General features: G+C 35.5%; 1 protein-coding gene and 1 non-coding gene across 2 annotated transcripts in view; one reads left to right on the top strand and one right to left on the bottom strand.

Annotated features, from left to right (window-relative positions):
* Positions 1-27292, bottom strand: part of LOC100773941 (low-density lipoprotein receptor-related protein 1B) — a 1050824-nt gene that overhangs the window by 489824 nt on the left and 533708 nt on the right. The window contains exons 34-35 of the mRNA XM_035447074.1: positions 4461-4595; positions 3786-3915 (exon numbers count right to left, since the gene is read on the bottom strand). Of these exons, the coding sequence (XP_035302965.1) occupies positions 3786-3915; positions 4461-4595 (265 nt within the window). The remainder of the gene's footprint in view (positions 1-3785; positions 3916-4460; positions 4596-27292) is intronic.
* Positions 6583-6682, top strand: LOC113831546. Its single transcript, XR_003486740.1, has one exon. It is a non-coding gene; the product is annotated as a small nucleolar RNA U13 (small nucleolar RNA).

Raw genomic sequence — 27292 nt, 5'->3', positions numbered from 1 at the left:
TTTCAAACAGAATTGTAAAATGCTGTGTTTTATTTCTAACATAGGAATTTTAGAGCTTAAAATTCTATGATAATATTACTTGGAAGTCATTTTGAATGATTTTCATAAACATTTCATTTTAATTCCTTTTCCACTGGAGTTAAGTCAATAAATACATTCATGCTAATGTTTAGAGGGACACCTGTCACTGGTGTTTTCAAATAATAATTATTTTTTCCTATAAAACATTTCTCCTCTTAACTGCAATCATGAAACATGTGGCTCTTTATGAAATAGTTTATATAAACAGTGAGGGCATACACAGAATATTCCAGCATCGTTATAAATATAAAAGTTCTTGGCTCATAAACTGAAATGTAAATTTTATGATAAGGACTGGAGATTAGGAAGTCAAAAGTATTTATAGAGATCTTTATAAGTAACTGATAAGATCATGGTCTCTCAATTGGTGAAAGAGTAAGTCTGAGAAATGTCTACAAAGAGCAATGGAAGGATGTGAGGATAGATATGATATCCTATGGCTTTGTGTGAAACCAGGAAAAAGCAGCATTTCAATCATTTTAGGAGGGATACTATTGCAGCCTAGATACAGAAAGGAGGGCCTAGGCCCTCCCCCAAATGATATGACAGACTTTGAAGGCCCTGGTGGAGTGCCTCACTATCCCTGGGAAGGACTTGGGGGCATGGGTTGGTCCGGAACATGGGAGGATGGGCGGGCTAGGGAATGGGGGGATGGATATGTAAATATGAGTAGTAATTAAAGAATTTAAATTAAAAAAACACAAACACCACATTTTTTTCTTATGTGTGGATCCTTGTTTCTAATTTTTATGTGTGTATTTATGTGGGTAAGTATACAGAAGTTAAGAAACTATGAAGAGGCCCATGAGAGTATAAAAAATAATATATGGGAAATACTGGGGCTGTGAAAATTTAAGTGGAGATAGGATAAGGGATCTGAGAAATAAAAGAAGAAAGGGGGTGTCAACACAAATAAGTGTGTGCACAAGAGCTATACAAAACAATTATTTTAAACTTATTTAAAAAATAAAAATAAAAAATAATTTTAATGGCATTTTCTTGAATGGATGGACTATGCGTCTCCCAGAAACTATAACATTATTAAATGATAGTACCAGCCTGGAAGATGTTTGTGTTCCCCCAAATCTACAGGCTTTTATCACTGCTGTTGGTTACTTGTGGGGAGTCACAGTCCCAAGATGGCACCTGGCTGGATGCCAGGGAGACCGAGCTTAGATGTAAACAAGCCTTATTTGGAAGCTCTTAGTGGATCTGGTGTGCCTCCTCCAGCTGTGACCTATCCAGGATCATCAGGTGGCATGAGCTAATTGGGTAATGAGCTTGCTATCCGGGATTGTCAGGTGGCGTGAGTTAATTGGGGAATGAGCTTGCTTTTAAGGGCTTGCCAGGGCACTGGGAGATATTGAAGCTGAGGTAGAAGCTGAGGAAGAAGCTGAGGTAGAAGCAGAGAGAGAAGCTAGGTAGAAGTAGGAGAAGCTGATGTACAATGTTCCTGAATAAACTGCTTGAAGAAGAGTCATGGTCGTGTCCTTCTTGCTGGTTGAGATAGACTCAATAGTTACTCACAAGAACTATATGATAAGACTTTATTGTGGAAAATATGTAAAATATATTATGTGTTTGTTGCATGACATAGAGAAACCAAGCTGGAACTGAGATGGAAGATTCCTCCCTGAATGCTAGCTTTCACAGTTTTAAAAGATGTTGTACAGGCTGCTGGAGCAGAAATGTCATCACAGTCATATTCATATGAGAACTCTTTATGCCAGGCATGATGTTACCCATTGGTGCATTAGTAATTTGGAGGATAAACTCCTTGGAGGATAAACAACCATAAATAATCACTTTCTGATTGTATTTGATGCCTACTTCAGAGGCAGGAATTTATTTCTGGTACTATAAATCTAGTCAAAATCCATGGCTGGAGAGGGTATAGTCTTTAGCGGTGAATGTGCTGACTTTGTTTTGGTAAATGAACATGATGTGCCTTTCAAGTTGCCTTCTAAATATTTATGATTATTCTCATGCATTAATAATGTTGTCAACTTTGGTCATAAATGTTTCTTCCTCTTTGTTTTTCTTTTTCAGTGAGTGGTGGTTACCACATTATTACAGAAACTCAGAAATGAAGAAATTGCTGAAAATAAATAGCATAATGTCTGGCCCTAATTGGGACAATGATAGCATCCCCAAGGCTCATGAAACATTTTGAAAGGTAAGTCAGAAAGAATGTATGAGCCACATAAACAGTGGGAGGCTTTGTGGTTTGCTGTCTTTGATACAGCACAGCTACTGCACACATTTGAACTCTCAGCTGCACTGATTCCCCACACAAGACCTGCTCTAAAATGGGTCCATCACCTTTTCATCACAGAGGTGTAGAGCTACTCTGAGGCTCCACTGATCACAACCAAGAAGACATTTAAAAAGTTTATGCTTGTTGGTGGGGGCAGCTGCAACTCAAGAGGCACCACCCCATCACTCCTGAGAAGGTATAGACAAGTTTTGCCTTGGAGAGAGAGGGGTGGATGGTGAAAGAGAGAGAGAGAGAGAGAGAGAGAGAGAGAGAGAGAGAGAGAGAGAGAGAATCTTCAGTAGACTAGTTTCTGTTAAGATGTCCATGTGCTAGTAAATTTTGATTCCTGAAAGTGTACCTAATGAAACTCATTGTGTAAACTCATCCCCCCCCACAAAAAAAAAACATAGTAGAATTGGTACTAATTGAAAAGAGGAAGTAGATAATCAGGAATGAGAACTGTATAAAGGAGAATAACAAGAGGTAAAAATTATCATAATGTCTTATGTGCATTGTAAAAATACCATTGTGACAATAAGTATAATCAGTATATTACAACAAAAAGAAAAATAGACCCATAAAAATAATTCATAAAGGAGAATGTGTTAGAAGGGCAAGAAAAATAGAACAATCAAAGGAACTATTTTTTGTGCCCAAAAAATAATTGTCTCTTTAAACCCTGACAAGTCAGAAGTTTCCGGGGCTTATAGAAATGAATCTTATTCTAACATCTGGTACAGATTTATTACACTAAGACATTATCCAAGCTCTAGGTGATGGAGTACATATTTTATTATTAAATACATCAATATTTAATCTTTTGTTTGCCCATTTGACTTATCTAAGTATGAACATGTAGTCCATTCTGCCTAATGCCATGAACACACAGAAGTGTTTAACTCCACAATACCTGTACATGATGGATCCATGAACATCTTATCATGGATAAGAAACAGTATCATTAGGACCCACCTCTTCTGTCTAGCTCTTGGTAGTTAATGACTGTTGGGGTTGGTTACTCGGTTGTTTTTTTGGTTTTGTATTGTTCAGTTTTATAGCCACGTTAATATCAATGTCCCCTACCATCTACAATCAACTCTATTTTGATTCACTGGTTAACAAAAATTAAGTAAAAACTTATAAAGTAGGAGTGGGTATGGCTGGGAAGAAAGTGTTCATTGGGAATGGGTATGGGATAAGAGAGGGAACAGGGCATGAGATTGGCCAAAATACATTATACAAAATTGTTAAATAATTTAAAAAATAATTTTAAAGTTCATGATAATTATGATTTTAAACAAATAATCATAAAATTAAACTTTATATGTTAAAATTATTATATGTTGTACATATTATAGTTGCAATAATGCTAATGTCTAAATTTTCCAAACATAACTTAAGAAAATACAGTTCAGGCCCAGAAAATATATATAAATCTTAAAATTACCCTTTTTCTGGGTGCACAGCTATAGATCTTGGTTGATCCAGGCCTTGGGAAATAATAACATAACGGAAAGAGCCATTGAGTCTTGCAACTTCAATTAAATTGAAACCATGATCTGTCCAATATATGTTGCCTAGGAAAAATAAAGAAATGCCCACAATCAAGTTAGGAGTAATAGAAATGTTTCTCAGGTATGCTTGAAATTAAGTTTCTGAGTCTTTACATAACTAAGAGCTTGTTTATTTCCTTTGATTGTATATTTAATAAACAGGTATAATTAAACTAATTCATACAGTCTTCAAATCCAAATCTCATATTTTGCTGTTTTAAACTATTTAGTATATATTGACATGTTTGAGCCAAGTGGAAACTTCTCCCAACATTTCAGAGTAAGTGTTTTTACTCTGACTTTAGCAAAAGGAAACTTCTTAAAATTTGTTTACCACATGGAACTCTCTGGAGAACTGAGCAAAGTTAACAATACACACATTCTACATCTAAATAAAATTCTATCCAAAGGCTAAGTAGAAAATTTACCCCTTTGGCTAGAAAGAATTTTTAAGATGTTAGAAACAAGAACCAGAAATAGTTTAAAGAATGAACCCCCTAGAAAAAAATAACTGTGGAATAAAAACAAGAATAAGCCATAGATTTTTCTTTTTTTTTTTTTTTTTTTACCAGCGATCCAGTCAACAGCTATTCCTTCCACTCTTCCCAAGCCATTGGTAACAATGTCTTCTTTCCATGTCTGATCTCTTTTAGCTCTGCTGATTTTATTAAGTCCCATGTCTGTCCAATAGATGGTGTCATTTTCTATTGATAGACACACAAAAAACACATGCATACATACTATTAAATGGATCAATATAGGTATTAGGATCACATTTGAATCAGTGTTAAGGGATCATCCTGGAGAGAAAACAGTAGACCCTGGATATTCTTTGGGGTTATTTACTAATATGAATAGTAGCAAAGGAACTATAAAATGAAAGAAACTAGGTTTCATTATTTAAATTTTAAAGGTACATTCATGAAAATTCTTTAGTACATTTTCTGCATTGTTCTACTTGTTTTAGCTCAGTAAGTCTTTATTTCCATTTCTTCTTCTTTTTTGTTTTTTTTATACTTAATTCTGTATCATATGACTATATGATGTATACTAACGATCATCAACTCAAGAAAGCCTGAACATGCAGAGACAAGACAAACATGTGAAGTTCTTTCAGTTGCATCAAGGGTATTTTAAGCATCAGTCTATTAAATGCATGTAAAGACTGAAAACAGCTCATCTCTAATTATTCCTTCCAAGTTTCCAAATACTATATCAAATAAAGACAACAATTTGTCGTACTTCTCAAACTCTTGTTATACAAAATGAATTCAGAATACTTAAAGAATTTCTCCATGTTATCAGGTCAATAAATAACTGTTCTTTTTTGAATATTTGAATGTAAAATGTACCTAAAAGACTATAAATGAAATGTATTATATATGTATGTATACTCATAAAGGGTAGCAATTATAGGCCAATGACGTTCTACAAAGATTCTAGAAAGATATTGGAGACATATCATTAAATAGTTAATTTGTCACCAGTTAAGGTTTTGTGTGTGCCAATTTGGCCATTTGAAAAACAAATCCTTTAAGACCAGTATATTTTACCTCTGGCACACTGACAGACAATGGAAATAAAGACAACACAATTAATATATTAAATCCATTTTAAAGTATGTGTTAGGATTCCATTGCAAATAAAATATACCCTAAATTCATACACCAAAGCAAGGAGTACTATTAAATAGCACTGCTCTCAGCAACAGTTACCTCAGATATAGTATGCTTTGAAGCCAAGCACAGTGTCTACACAGCTATTAGGAAACCAGAGACTTCTCTAATCTGTCTGTTTATACACTATGACACAAGAACTTCACAAGAAAAAGCATTATTTTATTTTGTAAAAATATTAAGTTTTTTTATAATGAGTCCAATGTTTTGTTCCAAGAATTAAGCTCTCTGAAAGTTGGGGTCCACGTTTCCAAATGGTCTATTTTGATTCTGCATTGTATGTAATTAACTAAGACAGTTGATATACACAAGACACTTTCTATGCTGCTGATGAGCAGTGCCTCAGGCCTTAGGGTTGTCTGTGGTCACTTTTTCTCTTGTTCTACATCCAGTTATTTTCAAAATACACCTATATTTAATCCAATTCAATTAAATTATTGTTCTCATTTTTCTTTCAAATCATTAAAATCAAATATCCATCTACACTGAAAACCAAAGCCCCTCACTCTTGCCTGGAGTCTCCAGCATCTCTTAAGGGGTTTTCACGTTGCGTCCTGAACTTTCCCTTCGAGAAGCCTTTTTCAATTTAGGTGCACACATTTAAAAAAAAAAAGTAAGACTAAACTTGCCTCCTTTCCTTCACAGCTCTCCACATTCCATATATGTGTGTTGAAAATTGAGTTCCTTGCCATGACCTTCAAGACCTACCCAAGGACTATTTACCTCTTCACTATGATATCTTCCCACTCTCTCCCTCATCAACCATCTCTAGTAGCATAGACCTCCCTGAAGTGGCAGCAAACATGTTCCCCTTCAATTTCAGATATTTATTACTTTTTCTTTTAGTCTGTAATATTCTTTTCCCAGAATGTTCTTTCCTGAGATTGGTTGCAAACTCAAAAATCCTCTTCTTAATAAAACATTCTTGACTATCCTATAAAATATATTTTTTGCCATGTTCTATTTCACCATTTTTTCTTCTTACAGAACCCACTAATATTAAGGACATTTATTAATAATTTTCTGGTCCATTAGTGTTGATGAGTGGTTATTCATGCCATTTCATGACATGCACTTTCCATAAAACTTGTTACAATGTCTGCACATAAATAACACATTTACTAATTTGTTTGTGTCTATCTTGTCTTACTCTGGTATATATTTTTTTTAAAGTTTAGAATTTTATTTTAATCCTTGCTTTGTTCCCAGAACTAGGACATGCTGACACATGCTCAGCATGTGTCAATCTCACAGTAAACACTTGGTGAATCCAAGACTGAATACAATACACTATATAAAAACTAGTAAGGGGATTGCACAAGGAAAACATATGTCAGACATGAAGGAGTTTAAAAATATGTTAAGAAACAGAAGGAGAAATGATGGATGATACATAAGAATGTAAGATGCAGAATTTAAGATGTGAAAACCTCTGTTAGGCAGGAATTTAAAGAAAATCAAAACCTCTTCACATTGTGATGGGGGAAGTCCTTCTGTGTATATGTTTGTCTTATTGGTTGCTAAATAAAGCACTGATGGCCAATAGGAAAGCAAGATAGGTGGGGCTAGGAGTTGAGGAGGATTTGGGGAAATGTAGTAAATACAGGAGTCACCCATGTGAGCCTGGAAAGAGATGACACACGATGCTGGTGTCCACAAAAAGATAAATCTTTGTAAAAATATATAGATTAATGGTTGATACCTAAGACAGAGCTAGCAAATAAAAAATCCTCGTCATTGGCCAAAAGCATTGTAACTAATATAAGACTCTGTGTGTTATTTTGGGGCCCTAATGTGGCAGCAAAACTCAGGCAACTGGCAGAAAGAGTTATGGTTACAACAGTGTATTACTATTCACGTGCTTTCAAGCTATAAGAATGTCCATTCTGTATAAACAAGAAGCATTCCTTCCTACATGTACTACCTTTCATTTCTCATGTGTAGCTATTATATAATGGAACTGACATTTTGTACTTGTATTTCTTCTTAGAAATAGAGTAAGATGTTTTATAGTAGGGACTGTATTCAAAAAGTTTTGCCTTAAAAACCACATGTGTACAAATACATTATACATATGAAGATATCTGTAACAGTGCACCCACAGTCAGTTTTGGTAGATCCAGCACTGAATAATCAGAAGTGTCTTAGGTCCTTTCAGTGTTGAGCATATCAGCTACCTGTTGATAGTGTGAGGAGGCTAAAGAGGAGGAAAGGAATACATCACTTATTTATATCCAACTCCAATTTTCTTAGTTTTTCACATGTTTAACATGCATGTGCACAAACATATCCTTAATTGGAAGTTTGCTAATATCTACGAATATCTGTAAAATATTGATTATAGCAACTGTTTTAAAAGTGTAAGAAATAAGTTAATCTTGTATCCTGCCACTTAGCTGAAGGTGTTTATCAGCTGTAGGAGTTCCCTGGTAGAGTTTTTCTCGGGTCACTAATGTAGACTATCATATTGTCTGCAAATAGTGAGAGTTTGACTTCTTCCTTTCCGATTTGTATTCCCTTGATCTCCTTTTGTTGTCTTATTGCTCTAGCTAGGACTTCAAGGACAATATTGTAGAGGTATGGAGAGAGTGGACAGCCTTGTCTTGTCCCTGATTTTAGAGGAATTGGATCCAGTTTCTCTCCATTTAATTTGATGTTGGCTGTTGGCTTGCTGTATATTGCTTTTATTATGTTGAGATACGTTCCTGTTATCCCTGATTTCTCCAAGACCTTTATCATGAAGGGGTGGTGGGTTTTGTCAAAGGCTTTTTCAGCATCTAGTGAGATGATCATGTGTGTTTTTTTTTCTCAGTCTGTTTATATGGTGGATTACATTGATGGATTTTCATATGTTGAACCATCCTTGCATCCCTGGGATTGATCATGGTGGATGATTTCTCTGATATGATCTTGTATTCGATTTGCTAGGATTTTATTGAGAATTTTTTTCATCAATGTTCATGAGGGATATTGGTCTGTAGTTCTCTTTCTTAGTTGTGTCTTTGTGTGGCTTGGGTATCAAGGTTTTGTAACCTCGTAAAAAGAGTTTGGCAATGTCCCTTCTGCTTCTATTTTGTGGAACAATTTTAGGAGTATTGGTATTAGCACTTCTTTGAATTTATGGTAGAATCCTGCAGTGAATCCATCTGGCCCTGTTTTTTTTTTTTTTTTTTTTTTTTTTTTTTTTTTTTTTTTTTTTTTTGGAAGACTTTGATGACTGCTTCTATTTCCTTAGAGTTTATAGGTCTGTTTAAGTTGCTTATCTGTTCTTGATTCAATTTTAGTAAGTGATAACGGTTCAAAAATTCTCCATTTCCTTTAAATTTTCCAATTTTGTGGAGTACAGGTTTTAAAGTATGACCTGAAGATTCTCTGGATTTCTTCAGTGTCCCTTGTTATGTCCCCCTTTTCATTTCTGATTTTGTTAATTTGCACGATCTCTCTCTGCCTTTTGGTTAACTTTGATAACAGTTTGTCCATTTTGTTGATTTTCTCAAAGAACCAACTATTTGTTATATTGATTTTTTGAATTGTTTTCTTTGTGAAGATTTTATTGATTTCTGCCCCCCAGTTTGATTATTTCCTGGCATCTGAATGTGGGTGTCAGTGAGGAGACCTTGGAAACCTATGGGGCCCCTTGTAGTACTTATCCCTAGCATAGGAATGGACTTTGGGAGCCAATCCCTCATAGAGGGTTACTCCCTGAGCCTAAACACAAAGGGGTGGGTCTAGGCCCTATCCCAAAGGATATGACAGACTTTAAATTCCCACTATGGAAGGCCTCACCGTCCCTGGGAAGCAGAAAGAGTATGGGATAGGTAGGGTGTTGGTTGGGGGGGACAGGGGAGGAGGGGAGGGAGAGGGACCTGGGATTAACATTTAAAATAATCTTCTTTCTAATAAAAAATAATGCTGCAATGGACATCATTAAAAGAAAAAAAGAAATTACTGCCATAAACATCACTCAAGTGACTGTGATTGGCCCTGAACTTACTTTGGATCTTGAGTAGCAGTATTTCCCTTTTCTATTGGCTAGGCAGTGTTTTCACACTACCACAACAGAACATTTAATATCATATGTTTTAAGTAATAAAATATAGTACAGACTCCTGAGTTCATTTATGCAATTCATAGCAACTATTATATTTATCCATTCTGTTGCTTATATTTTACTTTTATAAGGTTTTAAATTATTTTCCTATTTTGAAGATGCAAGTTTAGTTCAATTTAAGTCTATTATACTCACATTAATATTCCTGTGAATGTCTTGAAAGAAGCACAAAAGTCATTTCTGTGAAATGACATCTGTAGACACTATTAACAAATAGGACTAATTTTAATGCATTCCCTTGCCATATCCAACTGTCTCGTAATTTAAAATGTAGAGACTAGATTGGCTATTGACTCCACTATCTCCTTTGTATCCAGTGGATTCAACCGTGCGGGTCTGTTAAAATACTAAACAGACAAGACATTATAGAGATTTTTCTTCATTTTAAGAACTCACTCAACAGGTAGTAACCAGGACTGATAGTTTATCTTGTTGCATAAGTGGCAAAAAAAAGAGCTTCATCTAAGCAATGCCATTACATGTGGTACTAGAAAACACAGGCATTCTATTTCAGCTTCCTCCTCATTGACCAGAATTTACTTCTTTTCACTGAAGTTCCAAAGATCTAACGATTGGCAGATCAAATATTCCAAGTCACAAGCTTATGGGTGAGTCTTTAAAAATGTTATATGTAAGTCAAATATAAAAGAAAAATTAGAAGTGTGTAGGAGATGGAAAGGGAGAGTCACAGGCATCAATCACACTACCTTTTTTTGTTATTGACATAGAGTTACTAAAGTTTTGATGGGGTAATATTTTGGATATCACAATGAATTTTGAATAAATAATAAATTAAGTATGAATAAATAATATTGTGGATATTCTGTAGCTGGTGCCTGAAGGAAGCCACTTTTCTTTCATCTGTTTATCAATCCATGGTAAATAACTGACAAACAGTTTTATCTGTACTAAATCTAGATGTACAAAGCGCCTAGTTTGAGGCAAGCTATTGGGTAGCACAAAATTCATTGTCATGGATGGTGAGACCACAAATATTTTTCCCTAACATTTATCACAATATGTGAACCTATAAAATTTAAAATATGTTCATTGTATGCCTTAATTATAAATGGCAATGTGTTTCATAAGAACTTTTCTTCTGAGTATATCATGTACATCTTTCCATCTTCTAGTGTATTCTTTTATTTTTTCTTCACCATTTAGAAATTTGCACTGTAAAACCTTTCAATTTCTTGTTTAGATTTATTGCAAGATATTTTTTGAGGAAAGTATAAGTGGCTTACTCCTGCTTTCTTTTCTCATTATTTTCATTACAATTATTGAAAAGAACTTATGATTTATATATATATTAGTTTTGTTGGTGAAAATGTTTGTAAGAATTGAGGACTTTCAATTAAAGAAGATACCAGAGAATGGAAAGAACTCCCATGCTCTTGGATAGGTAGAATCAACATAGTAAAAATGGCAATCTTGCCAAAAGCAATCTACAAATTCAATGCAATTCCCATCAAAATACCAACACAATTCTTCACAGACTTTGAAAGAACAATACTCAACTTTATATGGAAAAACAAGTAACCCAGAATAGCCAAAACAACTCTGTACAATAAAGGATCTTCTGAAGGCATCACCATCCCTGACTTCAAGCTCTATTATAGAGCCATAGTTCTGAAAACAGCTTGGTATTGGCACAAAAAAAGACAGATAGATCAATGGAATTGAAAATCCTGATATTAACCCACACACCTATGAACACTTATTTTTGACTAAGATGCTAAATCTATACAATGGAAGAAAGATAACATCTTCAACAAGTGGTGCTGGCACAACTAGACTCGGACATGCAGAAGATTGCAGATAGATCCATATCTGTCACCATGCAAATGGATGAAAGATCTGAACATAAATCCAGCCACACTGAATCTTCTAGAAGAGAAAGTGGGAGATACCCTTGAATGAATTGGCACAGGAGACAGCTTCCTGAACATTACACCAGTAGCACAGACATTGAGATCTGAAATTAATAAATGGGACCTCCTGAAACTGAGAAGTTTCTGTAAGGCAAAGGACACAGTCAGTAAGGAAAAATGAGAGCCCACAGAATGAGAAAAGATCTTCACCAACCCTACATCTGACAGAGGGCTGATCTCCAAATTATACAATGAACTCAAGAAGCTAGCCACCAAAACATCAAACAATGAAATTAAAAAGTGGGGTGCAGAACTAAATAGAGAATTCTCAACAGAGGAATCTGAAATGGCTAAAAGGCACTTAAGAAAGTGCTCAAAATCCTTGGCCATCAGAGAAATGCAAGGCAAAACAACTTTGAGATACCACCTCACACCTGTCAGAATGCCTAAAATCAAAAACACCAATGGCAATCTATGCTGGAGAGGTTGTGGAGAAAAAGGAACACTCCTCCATTGCTGGTGGGAGTGTAAACTTGTAAGACCACTTTGGAAATCAATATGGCAATTGCTCAGAAAAAAAATGGGAATCAGTCTAGCTCGAGATCCAAAAATTCCTCTCTTGGGCATATACCCAAATAATGCACGTTCATACAACAAGGACATATGTTCAACCATGTTCATAGCAGCACAGTTTGTAATAGCCAGACCCTGGAAGCAACCTAGATGCCCCTCAACTGAAGAATGGATAGAGAAAATGTGGGACATTTACATAATGGAGTGCTACTCAGCAGAAAAAATGCAATGGAATCTTGAAATTCACAAGCAAATGGATGGAACTAGAAGAAACCATCCTGAGTGAGGTAACCCAGTCACAAAAAGACAAACATGGCATGTACTCACTCATATATGAATTTTAGACATAGAGCAAAGGATTACCAGCCTAGCATACTCTTCACCAAAGAAACTAGGAAACAAGAAAGACTCTAAGGGGAAAAATGCATAGACCCCAGGAATGGGAAGTGGCAGGAACTCCTGAGCTAATTGGGAGCATGAGGGTAGGGGAGAGGAAGCTGCCAGAATGAGAGCAGGAGGAAAGGAGAGCAGAGGAGGGAATGGAGGAGCAGAAATATTGAGTTGGGGGAGCATTAGAGGAGAGCAGGATGAGAGATACCATATTTAAGGGAGCCATTATAGGTCCGAGCAGAGATCTGGTACTAGGGAGATTTCCAGAGACCTACAGGATGACATGAACTGAAAATCTACACAATGGTGGAGAGGATAACCTAAAAGCCCTTCCCCTATAATGAGACTGATGACTACTTTTTTGCCATCCTAGAGCCCTCATCTACTGGCTGATGAAAGCAGAGGCAGACATCCACAAATATACACTGAACTGAATCCTGGAACTTAGTTGCAGAGAGGGAGGAATGAAGATCAAATGGGTCAATACCAGACTGGAGAAACCCACAGAAACAGCTGGCCTGAACAAGGGGGAACAGGTGGACCCTAGACTTCTGTCTGGGAGGCCAGCATGGGACTGATCCAGACCCCTGAACATGGATGTGAATGAGGAGGCCTCTGTACTCCACGGAGCCCCTGGTAGTGGATTAGTATTTTTCCCTGGTTTAAGAAGGGAATTTGAGAGCCCATCCCATGTGAAGAAATGCACTCTTGGCCTGGACACTTGGGGGAGGGTGTAGGCCAGGCCTAGGATGATGTAGTGGACTTTGGGGAGCCACTGTCAAGGAACCCATGCTGCCTGAGGAGTGGAGGGTGGATGGGGAGGGGGTGGGTTGTGTTGGGGAGGGAGGGATGGAGTGGAGGGGAGGGAGAGGGAAAAGGGATTGACATGTGAAACAAGCTTGTTCCCTAATTTGAAAAAAAAAAAAAAAAAAAAAAGAACGGAGGACTTTCTAGTGATATCTTTAGGGTCTTTTATGTGTAGTATACAATCTAAAAATAAGGATATTTTTATTTCTACTGGATTCTCTCTTATTTCTTTCACTTATTGCTGTAGGTTAAACTTCAAATACTATAATGAATAGGAGTAGATAAAGAGGGAACTGAAAAGTTAACTCAGTAATTTGCCTATGGGCCTTGAACTTGCATCCCAGTACCCACATGTAAAGCAGGTCATGGCTACATGCACCTGTAGCCCTACCACCATGGAGGGTGGAACCAATAAATTTGATGGCTACTAGCCCAGTTCTGTGTTCAGGAAGAGACTGTTTTTAAGGAATAAAAAGCATAGAGTGAAGAGTATAGACATTCGGTATCTGCTTTTCCAAAGACACCAATTTTCACTATTACTGATTTGTGATTTGTTTTATTTTACTTTATGCAGTCAATTGTAGCTGTATAGTTCTCTCTTGGGACTATTTTTTATTGTATCTCTTGTGTTTTTGTGTTTTTATTTTCATTTAATTCTTGTGATCTTTATATCTCTTTCTTTATCTTTCTGATATATAGCTCATCATTTCACAATGTGCTAAATTTTTATGAATTTGTGCATGTCCTGTAGTCTTGTTATTGATTTAATTTCACTCTCTTTTGGTCAGATAGAATTCAAGGCATGATTTCAATTTTTCTATATTTATTAAAACTTGATTTGTATCCTTTCTTATGATGTATAGTTTGCTAGAAGCGTGCTTCTAGCATTTATTATGCAATGTTTAAGTGGAATGTTCTCTAACTGTCTTTTATTACATTTTATCTAACATATCATTTATTTTATATGTTTTTTCCTGTATAGATCATAAGTTGCCTGGTAAGAATAGGGTATTGAAATCATTCACCATTTTTAGATTTGAATCATTCTATGACTTGATATCTATAGATTTTTATAACTATTTCATTAAATTTAGTGCTCCTATGTTTGGTGTCCATATGTTTGAAATTCTTATTTACTGGTGATTAATTTTTGTATTCATCAGTATAAACTGATTTTTTTCTTTGTATCTTCTAACTTATTATTGTTTAACATCTTTTTGCAGATATTTGAATAATGGTACCTGCTTGCTTCCTAATTCCATTTGCTTGGGATTCTTTTGCTCGAAGGTTCATGCAAATTAGGAGTTTATCTTTCTGTTATGCTGCTCATTCTATTCTTTAGTCTAATATAAAGAGTATTCCAATGTTTCTGTGCCACCTTGAATTAGTTGAGAAAAAACTATGCTTGTGTTAAAATCCATTGCAGGCTAGGCAGGATGGCTCAGCAAATAAGGACTTTCCACCAAGCCTGATGACTTAAGTCTGACCTAGGACCTCATATGGTAGAAGGAAAGAATTTTCTTCTAGACGTTGTTCTCTGGCCTCCACATGCTCACTCTATCATGTGTTCATTCCCACCTCCCCCAAATAAAAAATAAATAAATTCCATAATTTCCAAAAATATCCTTTTGGGATGATTCTAGCTTGTTCCTTGGGTATGACAATTAGGATGGTTTTCTAGCACATGGTTCCCAGTATACTAGTTTGATAGAAGAGCTAATGCAATTTCAAAATCTGTTTGGTATCTGAGAGTAGCAATTTCCCAAGTTATAAATTTAGGAAATTTTATGAAATTTGTGTATGTGCTATTCTTTGGTAATGGGTACTGGTGATAATTTCTTAGAAATTTATATAGCTCTCTTTAAGAATCCTAAGCTAGATTTGAAGGTCAAAGAAATAATTAAGGACACCACAGTTAATTAATTAATTAAGGACATTTCAGTGCACAAGCACTGAAATCCATCATTTAGGTCACCTGAGTATATAAGCCCAATTATTTTGTCTCTGTCTGTGGATTCTTCTCTTTTTCACGTTTCTACAATGAGGTTCACAGTGTGAGTTTTCAAAGTTCATGTAAACTTGGGAGAAGTTATGCATAAGTATGTGTATTTTCTTGATAAATTGCAGGTTTGATTTTTACATGACTTTTTATGGAGGGTAATGTACTCTTTATTTCTTTATGAAGAAATTTATTAGGAATTATTTTTATTGTTGTTGGATATTTAGGTATTTTTACATGTTTTAGAAGTACATTCCCAATGGGAATCAAGCTTCACAGAACCTGCTCTTTATATTTTGATTATTGAAATCAGAAAAAAAAATAGTATCCATTTGTCTTTTGTCCTCTCTCCATGGATTTTCCCTTAGGCTTTAATTATTTTTCCAACACCTTAAGATGACCTTGTACCAGATAATTTCACTTTTGTAGTCAGAAATATGCACATTTTCAATAATTTGTCTTGTCATTCATTACCAGTGACCTTAACAGACAAGCCAAGAAATATAATTGTTGCCACATATATGAAGGCTGCCTTAAGGCCCTGGAATTCATTAATTCTTCTGGCTTATCTAAGATAACAGTTTGCAGGCTGTTTCTCATTTTATGACATTGACAGATAAGACAGTTATTTCTAATGCAAACCCCCATCTCCAACACTTTCAAAATCACATTTTCTACAGAGTTTTAGAATAGGAAACTTTCACATGCCACTTCTATATTTTCCAATTACTATGATTCTCAGTTTAATGTTTTGTTTCTATTCTATGTCATTTCCACCATGAAATCATCTTTTTGGCTTTAATTAGTTTGGACTTTACTACCAATCTGACACACACAGGATCATTCACACAACCATGGAATCCACACTGAAATTGAGTCTATGGAAGTGTAGGAAAGGGAGGTTTATTACAACATAAAAGTTAAAAATAATAAAAATTATTACACGAAGCCATCTATCACATCTTCCACTATCTTCTCAGTGGTTTTGCCCTGTGGAGCCTAAGTGAAACACCATATGCCAGGCTCCTCCCTCTCTTCCCAACTCTATTTGCCATATTTTCCTCCTCTTGCTCACCCATTCCCTTCAAAGATATCTTATTTCAACTTCAGTACCTAATTTGCTTTTGTGGACTCAAGAAGTTCTTAGATTTGCCAAGGAAAATTGTAACAGCAATGACACAGCCACACTCTTAAAAGATCTAACTTACTTATCCCAAAGCCCTGCATAGATTAAACATTGCTAGCAAATACACTGTGGTAGTTAGAAGCAGTGGTCAATTTGTCAAATCCTATTGTTTCATAGGAATAAGGAATCTCAGTTGAGGAACTCCTATGTTGGAATAACCCATAGGCAGTCCTGTGAGGCATTTTCCTGATTGTTAATTAGTGCACGAGATTACTGAAAGAAGGGTAATCCCCAAGCAAGTAGATCTAAACTATATAAGACAGCAGGCTGCACAAATATGTATTTGACAAAATGACATAAATTAGCAAGAAAATCTTAGACCATGCAAGAAAATGGTAAAATTTTGGTTTTATATTCATGTTCATCTCCCTTTAAAATTTCCTCTGTGTGTCTGTGTGTGTGTGTGTGTGTGTGTGTGTGTGTGTGTGTGTGTGATAGAGAGAGAGAGAATATATATAATTATAATAAGATCTTAATCAAAGAAAGAGACACAGAGATGAAGAACCAGTGCACTAAATGCAATGACTGCAGAATAAGAGTGAGAGGCAGGTGATGGGCACCCAGAACATACCCAGTGCCTGGGCTCAGGCAGGAGTGTAGTTGTACTTCCTATTCTTCTGAACTTCTAAATTAAGAGTAATTTCTTAATAAACAATGAATATAAAAGTTGTTAGGTCTATTTCTTTTTGTGGTAAGTTATGCAGTAGATGAGAAAAGTTTAGTAAAACTACAACTGCCACATGGAAAATATTTCACACTGAAACAAAGGTAATAGAAGAAGAAAGTATTTTGTGCTGAAATTCTTTCAATGTTTGTGACTAGAAGACCCCCTCCAAGTTCCCAGATCAATCTATGGTGTGGCTTCCTGCTCTGAGGACTGATGTTTATCCACACTCCCACCTGTCATTGGTAGGGAACTCAGTCATGGCATACAGAAGGACATCTGGAACAGATACAAGTGTGGAAGAGTTTGAAGCAAAGAGAATCACTTCACAGAGAAAAGGAGGATTTTCTTTTGGCTGGTTTTGAAGACTGAGTAGCATCTGCTTTAGGAGGGAACAGTTCACTAAAACCTAGAGGTGATGAAGAACCAGTGCACTAAATGCAATGACTGCAGAATAAGAGTGAGAGTCAGGTGATGGGCACCCAGAACATACCCAGTGCCTGGGCTCAGGCAGGAGTGTAGTTGTACTTCCTATTCTTCTGAACTTCTAAAAAGCATCACTTCAAGCAGCTTCTCAGTTTAATAAAGACTCGGATTCTTAGTATTCCTTATTCAAAGGGATTCAATAATAAAGTACTAACAAATTCCATTTGTTTCTTTCATCTCCAGAAAGGCGAATCAATAAAAACGCTAATGGGCAATTATCTAACAGCAACAAATCACTAAGTACTCCATCATAGTGAGTAAATAAAGTCTGCAGACTTCAAAGGTTTTAGATATCCCCATCTCATTAATGTACACTGTAATAAAAGCTCAGATGGTGTACCTTCTTTTCTAGTTTGTTTATCACAAGGGAAACGTAAGCCTGACGGTTTTGTGTTCTTTTTTATTTATTTAAATTCTTTAATTTCTATTCATATTTACATATCCATGCCTCCATTCCCTCGCCCTCCCATCCTCCCATGTCCCCATCAAACCCCCCAACCCATTTCCCCACTCCTTCCCAGGGATGGTGAGGCCCTCCACCAGGGACCTTCAAAGTATGTCACATCGTTTGGGGGAGGGCAAAGGCCCTCCTTGTTGTATCTGGGCTGCAACAGTATCATACCCTCCATAGGGAATGGGCTCCTAAAGCCGGTTTGTACTCTAGGGTTGAAGACTGGCTGCAATGTTAGAGGTCCCATAGACTGCCCTGGCTTCCTAGCTAGCACCCACATTCAGAGGGCTTGGTCTGGTCTAATGCTGTTTCCATGCTCTCACTAGGTCAGGTCCACTGTTTCTGCAGGTCTCTCCAGCCCCATCTTGGCTCCTTTGCTCATCCCTCCGCCCTCTCCACAATTCATCCAGTAGCTGTTCGAAACAGAAACAGGCACCATACTGAACCATACATACTCCTGGAATTCAGTTGCGGGTTTTGTGTTCTTTATGGAATTTGCATTAAATGTATTTAATACAAAATGTTTAACATTTCTACTGAGGTAAAGGAAGAAAATGTTTTCTATCTTCTGAAGTCACCATTGATTTGGATTTCTGCTTTTGCTTCACTGTTTCTTCACACACAAAGACAGTATCAGGTGGCATGTGGCTCCTTTGACTTTCAGGGAGCTCATGAGAGCGCAAGTGTCTGTCTCCCACTCCCCTTTTCAATTAGAGATGAAACAAAGTCCACTCCAAGCAGAAATCACTTAATGGGTTCCAGTGCAGCTTTCCAACAGAAGATGTCAAACTAAGGCAGCCTGTAACACATAAGAGAAACTCCTACAAAACCACCAGTCCTTTCCATAAAACTAAGAATTTTATTTTTCTGTCATAACATAATTACATAATTTATCCCCTTTCTCCCTCAAAAACCTCCAATATACTCCTCCTTGACCTCTTTTATGTATTCATGGCCATTTTCTTTATTAAACACACACACACACACACACACACACACACACACACACACACACACACACATATATATATACATATATATATATATAAAATTGCAAATATATAAATACAATCTGCACATTCTGTGCAACATTACTTGCATGTAGGTTCTGAAGGCTGCCCTTTTGATATTAGAAAATGCTTGTGTTTTAAGTACTTCCTTCTGTATCGTCATGGAGTCACGTTATGTTTCTCTAAGTTTTCCACAATATGTGAATTTGGAAGAACAAATTGAGGATAAAATGATTTGATATTTGTAAAAAAAAAATTTAGGGCCTATAATATGGTTCATTGCATCAAGGAACTTTTCACCCATCAAGCCTGATGACCTGAGTTGTACCTCCAGAACCAACAAAATGTAGGGAGAAAACTGACTTGCAAAAATTGTTCTCTGATCCCCACATACATACTGTTCAACCTCTCCCAAATCCACAAAATAATTTTGTGTCATTAAATGCCTAAAACTGAGCATACATCAAGAATAATCATGTGTCAACTACTATGTATAAAACAAAAAGTATAAATAAAATTGTGTGTGTGTGTGTGTGTGTGTGTGTGTGTGTGTGTGTGTGTGTGTGTGTGAATATGATCAAAGCACAGTGTCCTGGTTTGATTTATTTTGCTGCTGTAAAATACAGTACCCAAAAACAAAGTGAGGAAGAAAGGGTTTATTGGACTTATGTTTCTTGAAAACAGTCTGTCACTCATATAAATGGAATTCTTAATTGGTCTAGATAATAAGCCAGAGTCAGATATAGGGGGAAATGCTGAGAGATCAGACAGAAGCAAGCCACAGCATACCTTACCTCCTTAACATCACAGCAGATAAGACAGCAATTTCCTGTTTTTCCCTGCTTTTGTACTGTATCTGCCCAGCTAACTCACTTCCTGCTGTCTGTACAGACCTCCAGACCTCTATAGTTAGCTAGTGGCAAGGTGCATTCTCTGACCCTCAGACAGGCTTTATTGATACAAGCAAGATATCACCACATACTCACAAAAGCCAAGTCAAGAACTCAATGTAGGAACCTGGAGTCTGGAACTAAAGCAGAGGCCAGGGAGAAATACTACATATTGGCTTGCTCAGCCAGCTTCATTTTACCACTCAGAACTTCAATGGGTACCATGCTCAGTGGGTTGGGTCCTTTCACATAAATCCTTAATCAAGAAAATGCCCCACAGACTTCCTACAAGCCATTCTGATGAAGGCACTTTTCATTTAAAACTGCATCTTGCCAAATAATCCCTGATTTGTGTCAAGTAGAAAAAAAATTACTAACCAATATATCTAATGTAAAAGATTCTAAGATAACTAAATATGTATTTGATAATTTTTAAGTAAAAATGTAAAATATAAATTTTGATATTTTGTTGCTAAAGGAGAATTTGATCTTAACCTCTCCCAACAGAATAATAAATCTCAAGCATAGTTAACAAGCTCTTGCTACCATTATGCGTGAACTTACATAATAAAAGTTAATATTGATTTGGTTGGCCAATGGTATCTCATAATTAAAAAAATAAAGGTTATACTGTTAAGAATTATTAAGCTCATAGAAAATTTGCTGCAAAGATGACATAAAATATTCCGTGCAAAACTATATATATATATATATGTGTGTGTGTGTGTGTGTGTGTGTGTGTGTGTGTGTGTGTGTGTATAAATTTTTAATAAGTAAAAGTTCTTAATAGTCAGGCTGCAAACAAGCATTCAAGAGACAAAAGCAGAAGAATTACTGGTTGAAGCCTGGGAAACATAAAGAGGATTCAAAACCAAAACAAAAAAAATACTCTTACTAATAACTCTAAAGAGTCAATAAAAATTGCTTTCCTCAGTGGTTATCTCCAATATATATACATAAGCTGATCATGGTGACCTGTTTGTATTCATCCAACTCAGGAAAGTAATATAGGTGGGTCACAAATTTAAGATAGGCCAGCTATATCATGAAACACTATTACAATAAAATTAAAGATAAGAGAGAGATTATTTATTGTGATGTTTTTCTTTTCTATTCTATGAAACTGGAAGCTAAGAGATGGTATGGGCTAGCAAACAGTTCCACCAGAGCTACAGCATGAGACCAAAATGATCATTTTGTAATTTGACATTACTGTTACTGAACCACACTCCAAAAAAGCATACAACTCAGTGATATGGGGCCAGTGATGTGGTTTAGCTTTGTAAACCAAACTACCTGAGTTCTTTCTCTGGGACCTACATAAAAGTGGAAGAAGGGAGCCAGTTCGACAAAGGTGACATTTGACCTTCTCATACACATCTTGGCACAAGCATACAAGCACAATACACACACATAATAATAAACCCATTTAAATCACATCTCGGTATCTAAATTTGTTATGTGTGCACTCTAATCATAAAATTACTTTCTTATTGAACATAGTCATGTCAAAATTTAAAGCAGTGTAGAAATTAGCACTTTTTACAGACAACTAGATGTATTGTAGAAAATAAGAAAGTGACCAACAAATAAATCTTCAGTCATCCCAGAAAATTAGTAATCTTTTAAAGGAATTGTCAGTCATATATATCACATGTCATTCTATAGTACTCTGCAGCTGTTTCTTATCCCATTGTTACTACCCTGAAGGGATACTCCATGAATTTTTCATAGTTAACTAATTAGAAGCAAGCAATATGTTTTGAACAATGTAGATAGAAAAGTCTTATAAATAAATGATCAAGCATATCCCCATTCTGTCATTAAAAATGTTCACATTCAACATGTCAGAAGACAAACCTGTCTGGGCTTTTCCCAGTTCTATTCATTTACCTGTTCCTGCACAGTTGGCAAGAGGAGCAGACTCCCTACAGACAGAACTATTGACCTAAAAGTGACCTTTGAGTCTTTCTGCATCATCATTCTCCTAACTATGGCATCCCATCAATCACCATTTCCTACATGTTTTAATTCCTTCAGTTATTTTCAAAATATCCACAAAACCACTATGTTCCTTCAAGTCATTGTCAATTACATTTAGAAAAATTGCAACAAACACCACAATGAAAAGAGAAGACAACACAAAAAGCAAAAAAGACTCCCTTTTTATAATTTGTTCTTCTCAAAGTCATTCTCATAACTGATATAATTAAATAGTTAAAATTCAAATGAGTAAGATGGTTTGAAGTCTTGTTCCCAATATTAATACATTAATTATAATCTATAAAATCTTCAATATAAGAGTTGAAATTTTCATGTGTTTATTCGGTCCCCTGAGATGTTTCCCTCTTAGAAAAGCTGTTCTTAAATTTTGCTGTGAGACTGTGTCTCCATGAAATGTCAGAAAAATTACATCCATGAAGTCTCACCAATATGGCTGCCTAAATAAGACCTAAGAATTGATGACATCAGTAGACATAATAATGTAGATGGGGGAGGCTCACAAGTCCTAAATGTAGATAAAGAACTATAGGCAATGAAGTAATGCTGAGAATGGGAGAAATTGTCCTAAGGAAAAGCACACCAATTAGTTATCTAACTACAAATGGTCACTCCTGAAAATGCACATACAAGTAGCACACAGACTTAGCAGGTTTTATTTATATCATTCCTAATTATTTACATAAATAAGATTGTATATATATATACAATATATACATATATATGTGTGTGTGTGTGTGTCTGTGTGTGTGTGTCTGTGTGTGTGTGTGTGTGTGTGTATTATGCACTTACATATGTGTTTATATATGTTTGTAACAACAATTAAATAAAAAGAGGCCATGATTTTTAGAACAAGGGTTGGGTATGCACATAAAAAGTGTTAGGGAGTGTGACCAGGAAGGGACATATTATACAGTTGTATTATAATCACAAATAAAATTACAAAAATGAAAGAACAAAAGACAGAAAACTGTCATAAACCTTTTATATTTCTCTGGTTTTGCCTCATATACCTTTCTGCCAGAGATTTCATTTTGATGGTATCACCTTGCTTGAAGCTCATTCTATTCTGTACAGACAGTACACCATTCCCACAAGAAGACTTTCTGCCATTTCTTTATGCCATTTATTCCACACTTATTTATATAGAAAAACTATCATCATCATCATCATCATTATTAGTTTTGGTTTCCTCGAATATCTATGTGGATATTGTAGATAAGCATGTCTTTAGAATCTAGAGGAAGATGTCTGGTAGCTGTTCTGCTCCATTACACTCTGCCTCATTACCTTGAGACAAGAGTTGTTCACTGAACCTGGAACTAGACTGATGTCCAGCAAATCAGAGAAGTCTTCATGTTTCCATACCCTAGCTCCAACACTGGGACACCCAGGCCTGACACTAGGGTTAGAGATGTGTGTAGCCTCCCTGACATTTTAAGATGGATGCTGGGTGTTTGTTGATTGGTCTTCATGCTTGTGCATCAAGCACTCTTTTCACTGAGTGTTTTACCGCCCACTCCTTTTGTTTGATTATTGGTTTGGTGTGTGTGTGAGTGTGTGTGTGTGTGTGTGTGTGTGTGTGTGTGTGTGTGTGCTCATGCATGAGTATGAATGTAAAGGCATACATGACACAGTGTATAAGACTCTGGGTGTTGTCACTTTCCTTCTACCTTGCTTGAGACAGGTTCTTTTGTTGGTTTTCTGCTATGCCTTCCAAGCTAGTTTGTCTGTAAAGTTTGAGGATTATTTTATCATACTCTTACTTCTCTTTGTAGGAATGTTCAGTATAGAGATGCTCTTGGTACACCTGTGGCTTTTATATTGATCCTGTGTCTCATGTCCCCAAGTACATAGCATACATATCCCAAGCACTTACAGTACATTTGTTTTCTTAAGACAATGCCTCAAACTGTAGTCAAGGTTATCCTATTTTTTAATTTATAGCTCAAATTGAACTGAAACCCATGGGGACCTAAAATTATTAATCAGTATTCAGATATATATGCTGCCTGAGGAAACTTCTTGGCTTTCCCTATCTATGCCATGAACTTCCCTTTGCTATCATAATAACTCATATTAATCTCTATGATGTTAACAGATTATTTTCTAGTTTCTTTTAGGGATCTATCACCTGACACTCTAAGGGAATAGAGTGTCATAACATTCATTGAATGTTTATGTCTATTTTCAGTTCCATTAAGTTATATGAATGGAATTAAGTATATTATGACTAGTTACATGTATAGTATTCTCTAGAGAATAAAATAAAAATATTTGATGAAGATATAAACAATTATATTACATAGTAATGTTTCAGCTCAGTAATTAGGTGTAAAATACTAGTAGATTTTCAGAAAACTGCACATATTTCTTCCTATGATGAATATTAATAACAATGTGGTAGGCTATGATAATACTTTCATTTTATAATGGATTTGATTATCCAATCTTTATTAAGTGAGCATGATATGATTATCCCATATATCATGTTCAAAAATCGAAACAAATTTTAAATTTTCAAATTCACAAAAAGTATAGTAGCCATATATATACTGTATTTTGTTCATAATACTTAGTCTGTTTCCCTGAGATAATAGGATATCCTTATATGCAGTGCTTGAAAAACATTAAAAATGGTGATGAAAAGAAACTGATGAAAGATGCATTAAAGATTTGTGTACCGTCTTTCCTTCTCTTTTTCTCTATTTTTATAGTTAAAAGTTTCCATGGACAAAGAGTTAAAGGTGCTCCCCTAGATTGAAGAAGTTACCCATTAATGACCATGCCAAATAAGATGCAGAAACTTTACTGTTAATGACATATATCAACATGTCTGCATCATATATTATGGTATTTACTAGAAAGACATTCAATGTCCTATCTATGCAGGAAACCCAGACACTCCAACAATTTCACCAGACACTTAACTTGAAATATACTCTATTAGATACAGTCTTTCCATTCTAGAGGTAGAAGAATGAAGTAGAGGAAGAAAATAATAGTATAAAGAAAAGAAAGTATTTATATGAGTTGGGATCTGGAGGATATGGATGAGAATTAATCATATTTTTTCACTCGTCATAAAAAAGAACAAAGCTCCTAAAATTATATTTGGAAGCACGTCAGTCAAAGGATAAATTTCACCTCTATAGACCACACTTGTGCTGGTGAGAAACTAAAGTTATAAAGCATGAGAAAATTAACTAGGATCAAATGGAAAACATATTAAAAGATCCCCATATTTGTTGGCAGTATCAGGTAAATGAAATAAATTATAGTTGTTTTTCTAAATGTGGAAGATTTAAAAACATGTATATCTCAGAAGAGTAAAAAAAAAAAAAGAAAAAGAAAAAACATGATTCCTTAGGAAACACAGTGAGAATACAAATGAAGTACTTTAGAAAGTTTATTGCATAAACACTTGAAGAATAGTATTGTTCTGAAGCACGTAACTTAAAATGTTTTTGATTCTCAAAGTAGAGGTGTAAGAATTCTCTGTGGCACGCTGTGTGCACATCCTTTCCTCCTACTATAATCCATAGAGCTGCAAGGCTCTTACATCTTGAAAGGATCTTAACGGCAGGCAAATAGCTGATTGGAGAGGAGTCTGCAATAGAAAAGTCTGGTACTTCAGGAAATTTAGCACATGAATGAGCAGACACGTCATATCCCTCAGACTTGAGATGAGAAAAACCTGCTTCCAAGAACATTTTCCTGAACACAGCTTGCCATAGGAAGGCTCTCTGTAATCTGAAATATATGCCTTACTTTTTGTGTATGCATGCTATTGCCTCCAAATTATCTAACTTGGAATGGCTAATGATTAAATCATAAAGTCAAATAATGAGAATTTTGTTTTCAGAATGTTGTTTCATTAGAAAGTTCAGGATTATTTATAACAGCTAAAACTAGAAAATAAAAAAGAGGAAAACAGACATCCATAGAAGATGATGAAAGAGTCTGATACATAAAACACTATAATTACTCAATACCAAAAACTCTAAGTTACCAAGTTACTAAGCATGATGCAAAATACAAATACTATTCAAAGGTAAAGAAATCAGATAAAAGATTGTACGTAACACAATTCCTACTTTTATGAAATTTTCAAAAAGGCAAAACTAATGGTCATAAAAAATCAGACAAGGTAATGCTTGTGAGATAAGGTACTAACTGGGTAGGGCAAAAAGAGTATTTGATAACATGATGGAATATTTTGCATCTTTTTACATGTTCGCCAAGACTGAATAAAAGATGCCCTTACTATTTAAGAACTATAACATAGATAATTAATTATAGACCAAAGCAATTTTAAAAAAATAGAACAAATTTTTACAAATTTCTGTATGGTAAATTTTAGTTGAATAATCTAACGTTATTCTGAAATATGTGTCTTTGGGAACAGATATCCTAGCACTACATTTACATAATATCAAGGCAATCACATGATAGAAGACAAACCATAAGAGGATAAACCACAATACCTGGTATGAAAGTTTAGTACCAACTGAGTATAACAAATCAGTGGAAATTAAAACCTTTCAAACAATTATTCTCTTTAGGGGAACATTTTTTATCATTGTAGAGAAGAATATAAATCACACTTGAATTCCACTTGCCAGGAAAATGAATGGAGAGAAGGAATTTAAAAAAAAACACATAGGAATAATTATAAGTAAGGTAGAACAGTAAGGTAGAAAGTGAGTAGCTCTTCCCATGATGCTTATGTCACTATTGTACCAGGGGGCATGTCTTGCTAGGTCAGTGTTATTGTGGCTCACATTGTTTGCATCTGGGTAAGGTTATGATTGCTTATATAGCACCAGTAGCAGGCTAGCACATCACAGCACTATAAAATCTGAAAAATAGGGATGATTCTTCCATGTCAGTACCAACTTAAAATCTCTATTTCTTCAAGCATATGGTATCTTCAGCAATAGGGTCCTGCTGTCAAGGTCTAGTGTGTAACCAATAGCAATTGACAATATTCTTTAATGTTAGTGGGTCTATGGAATATCATTGACCTACAACTCTAAAACAGATAACTAATCCCTGATGATAGTTTTTTTTTTTTATCTGTTACTCTATAGGTGTCTACTAGGGCTATTGTTTTCCTATTATAGGGTGACTGCATGCACGTTTGTATGTGTATATGTTATATACATATAAAAGTATGTACCCATATACATATACATATACATGTACATATACATATACAATGAAGCTTCTACAGTAGCAGGTAAGTAAGCCATACCCAGTAGCACTGTTGGGCCACAAGAACCT

The sequence above is a fragment of the Cricetulus griseus genome, chromosome 6 (genome assembly GCF_003668045.3).
Source record: "Cricetulus griseus strain 17A/GY chromosome 6, alternate assembly CriGri-PICRH-1.0, whole genome shotgun sequence".
NCBI classification, from domain to species: domain Eukaryota; kingdom Metazoa; phylum Chordata; class Mammalia; order Rodentia; family Cricetidae; genus Cricetulus; species Cricetulus griseus.
The sequence above is the reverse complement of the archived record's forward strand: the minus strand, read 5'-3'. Positions and strand labels throughout refer to the sequence as shown.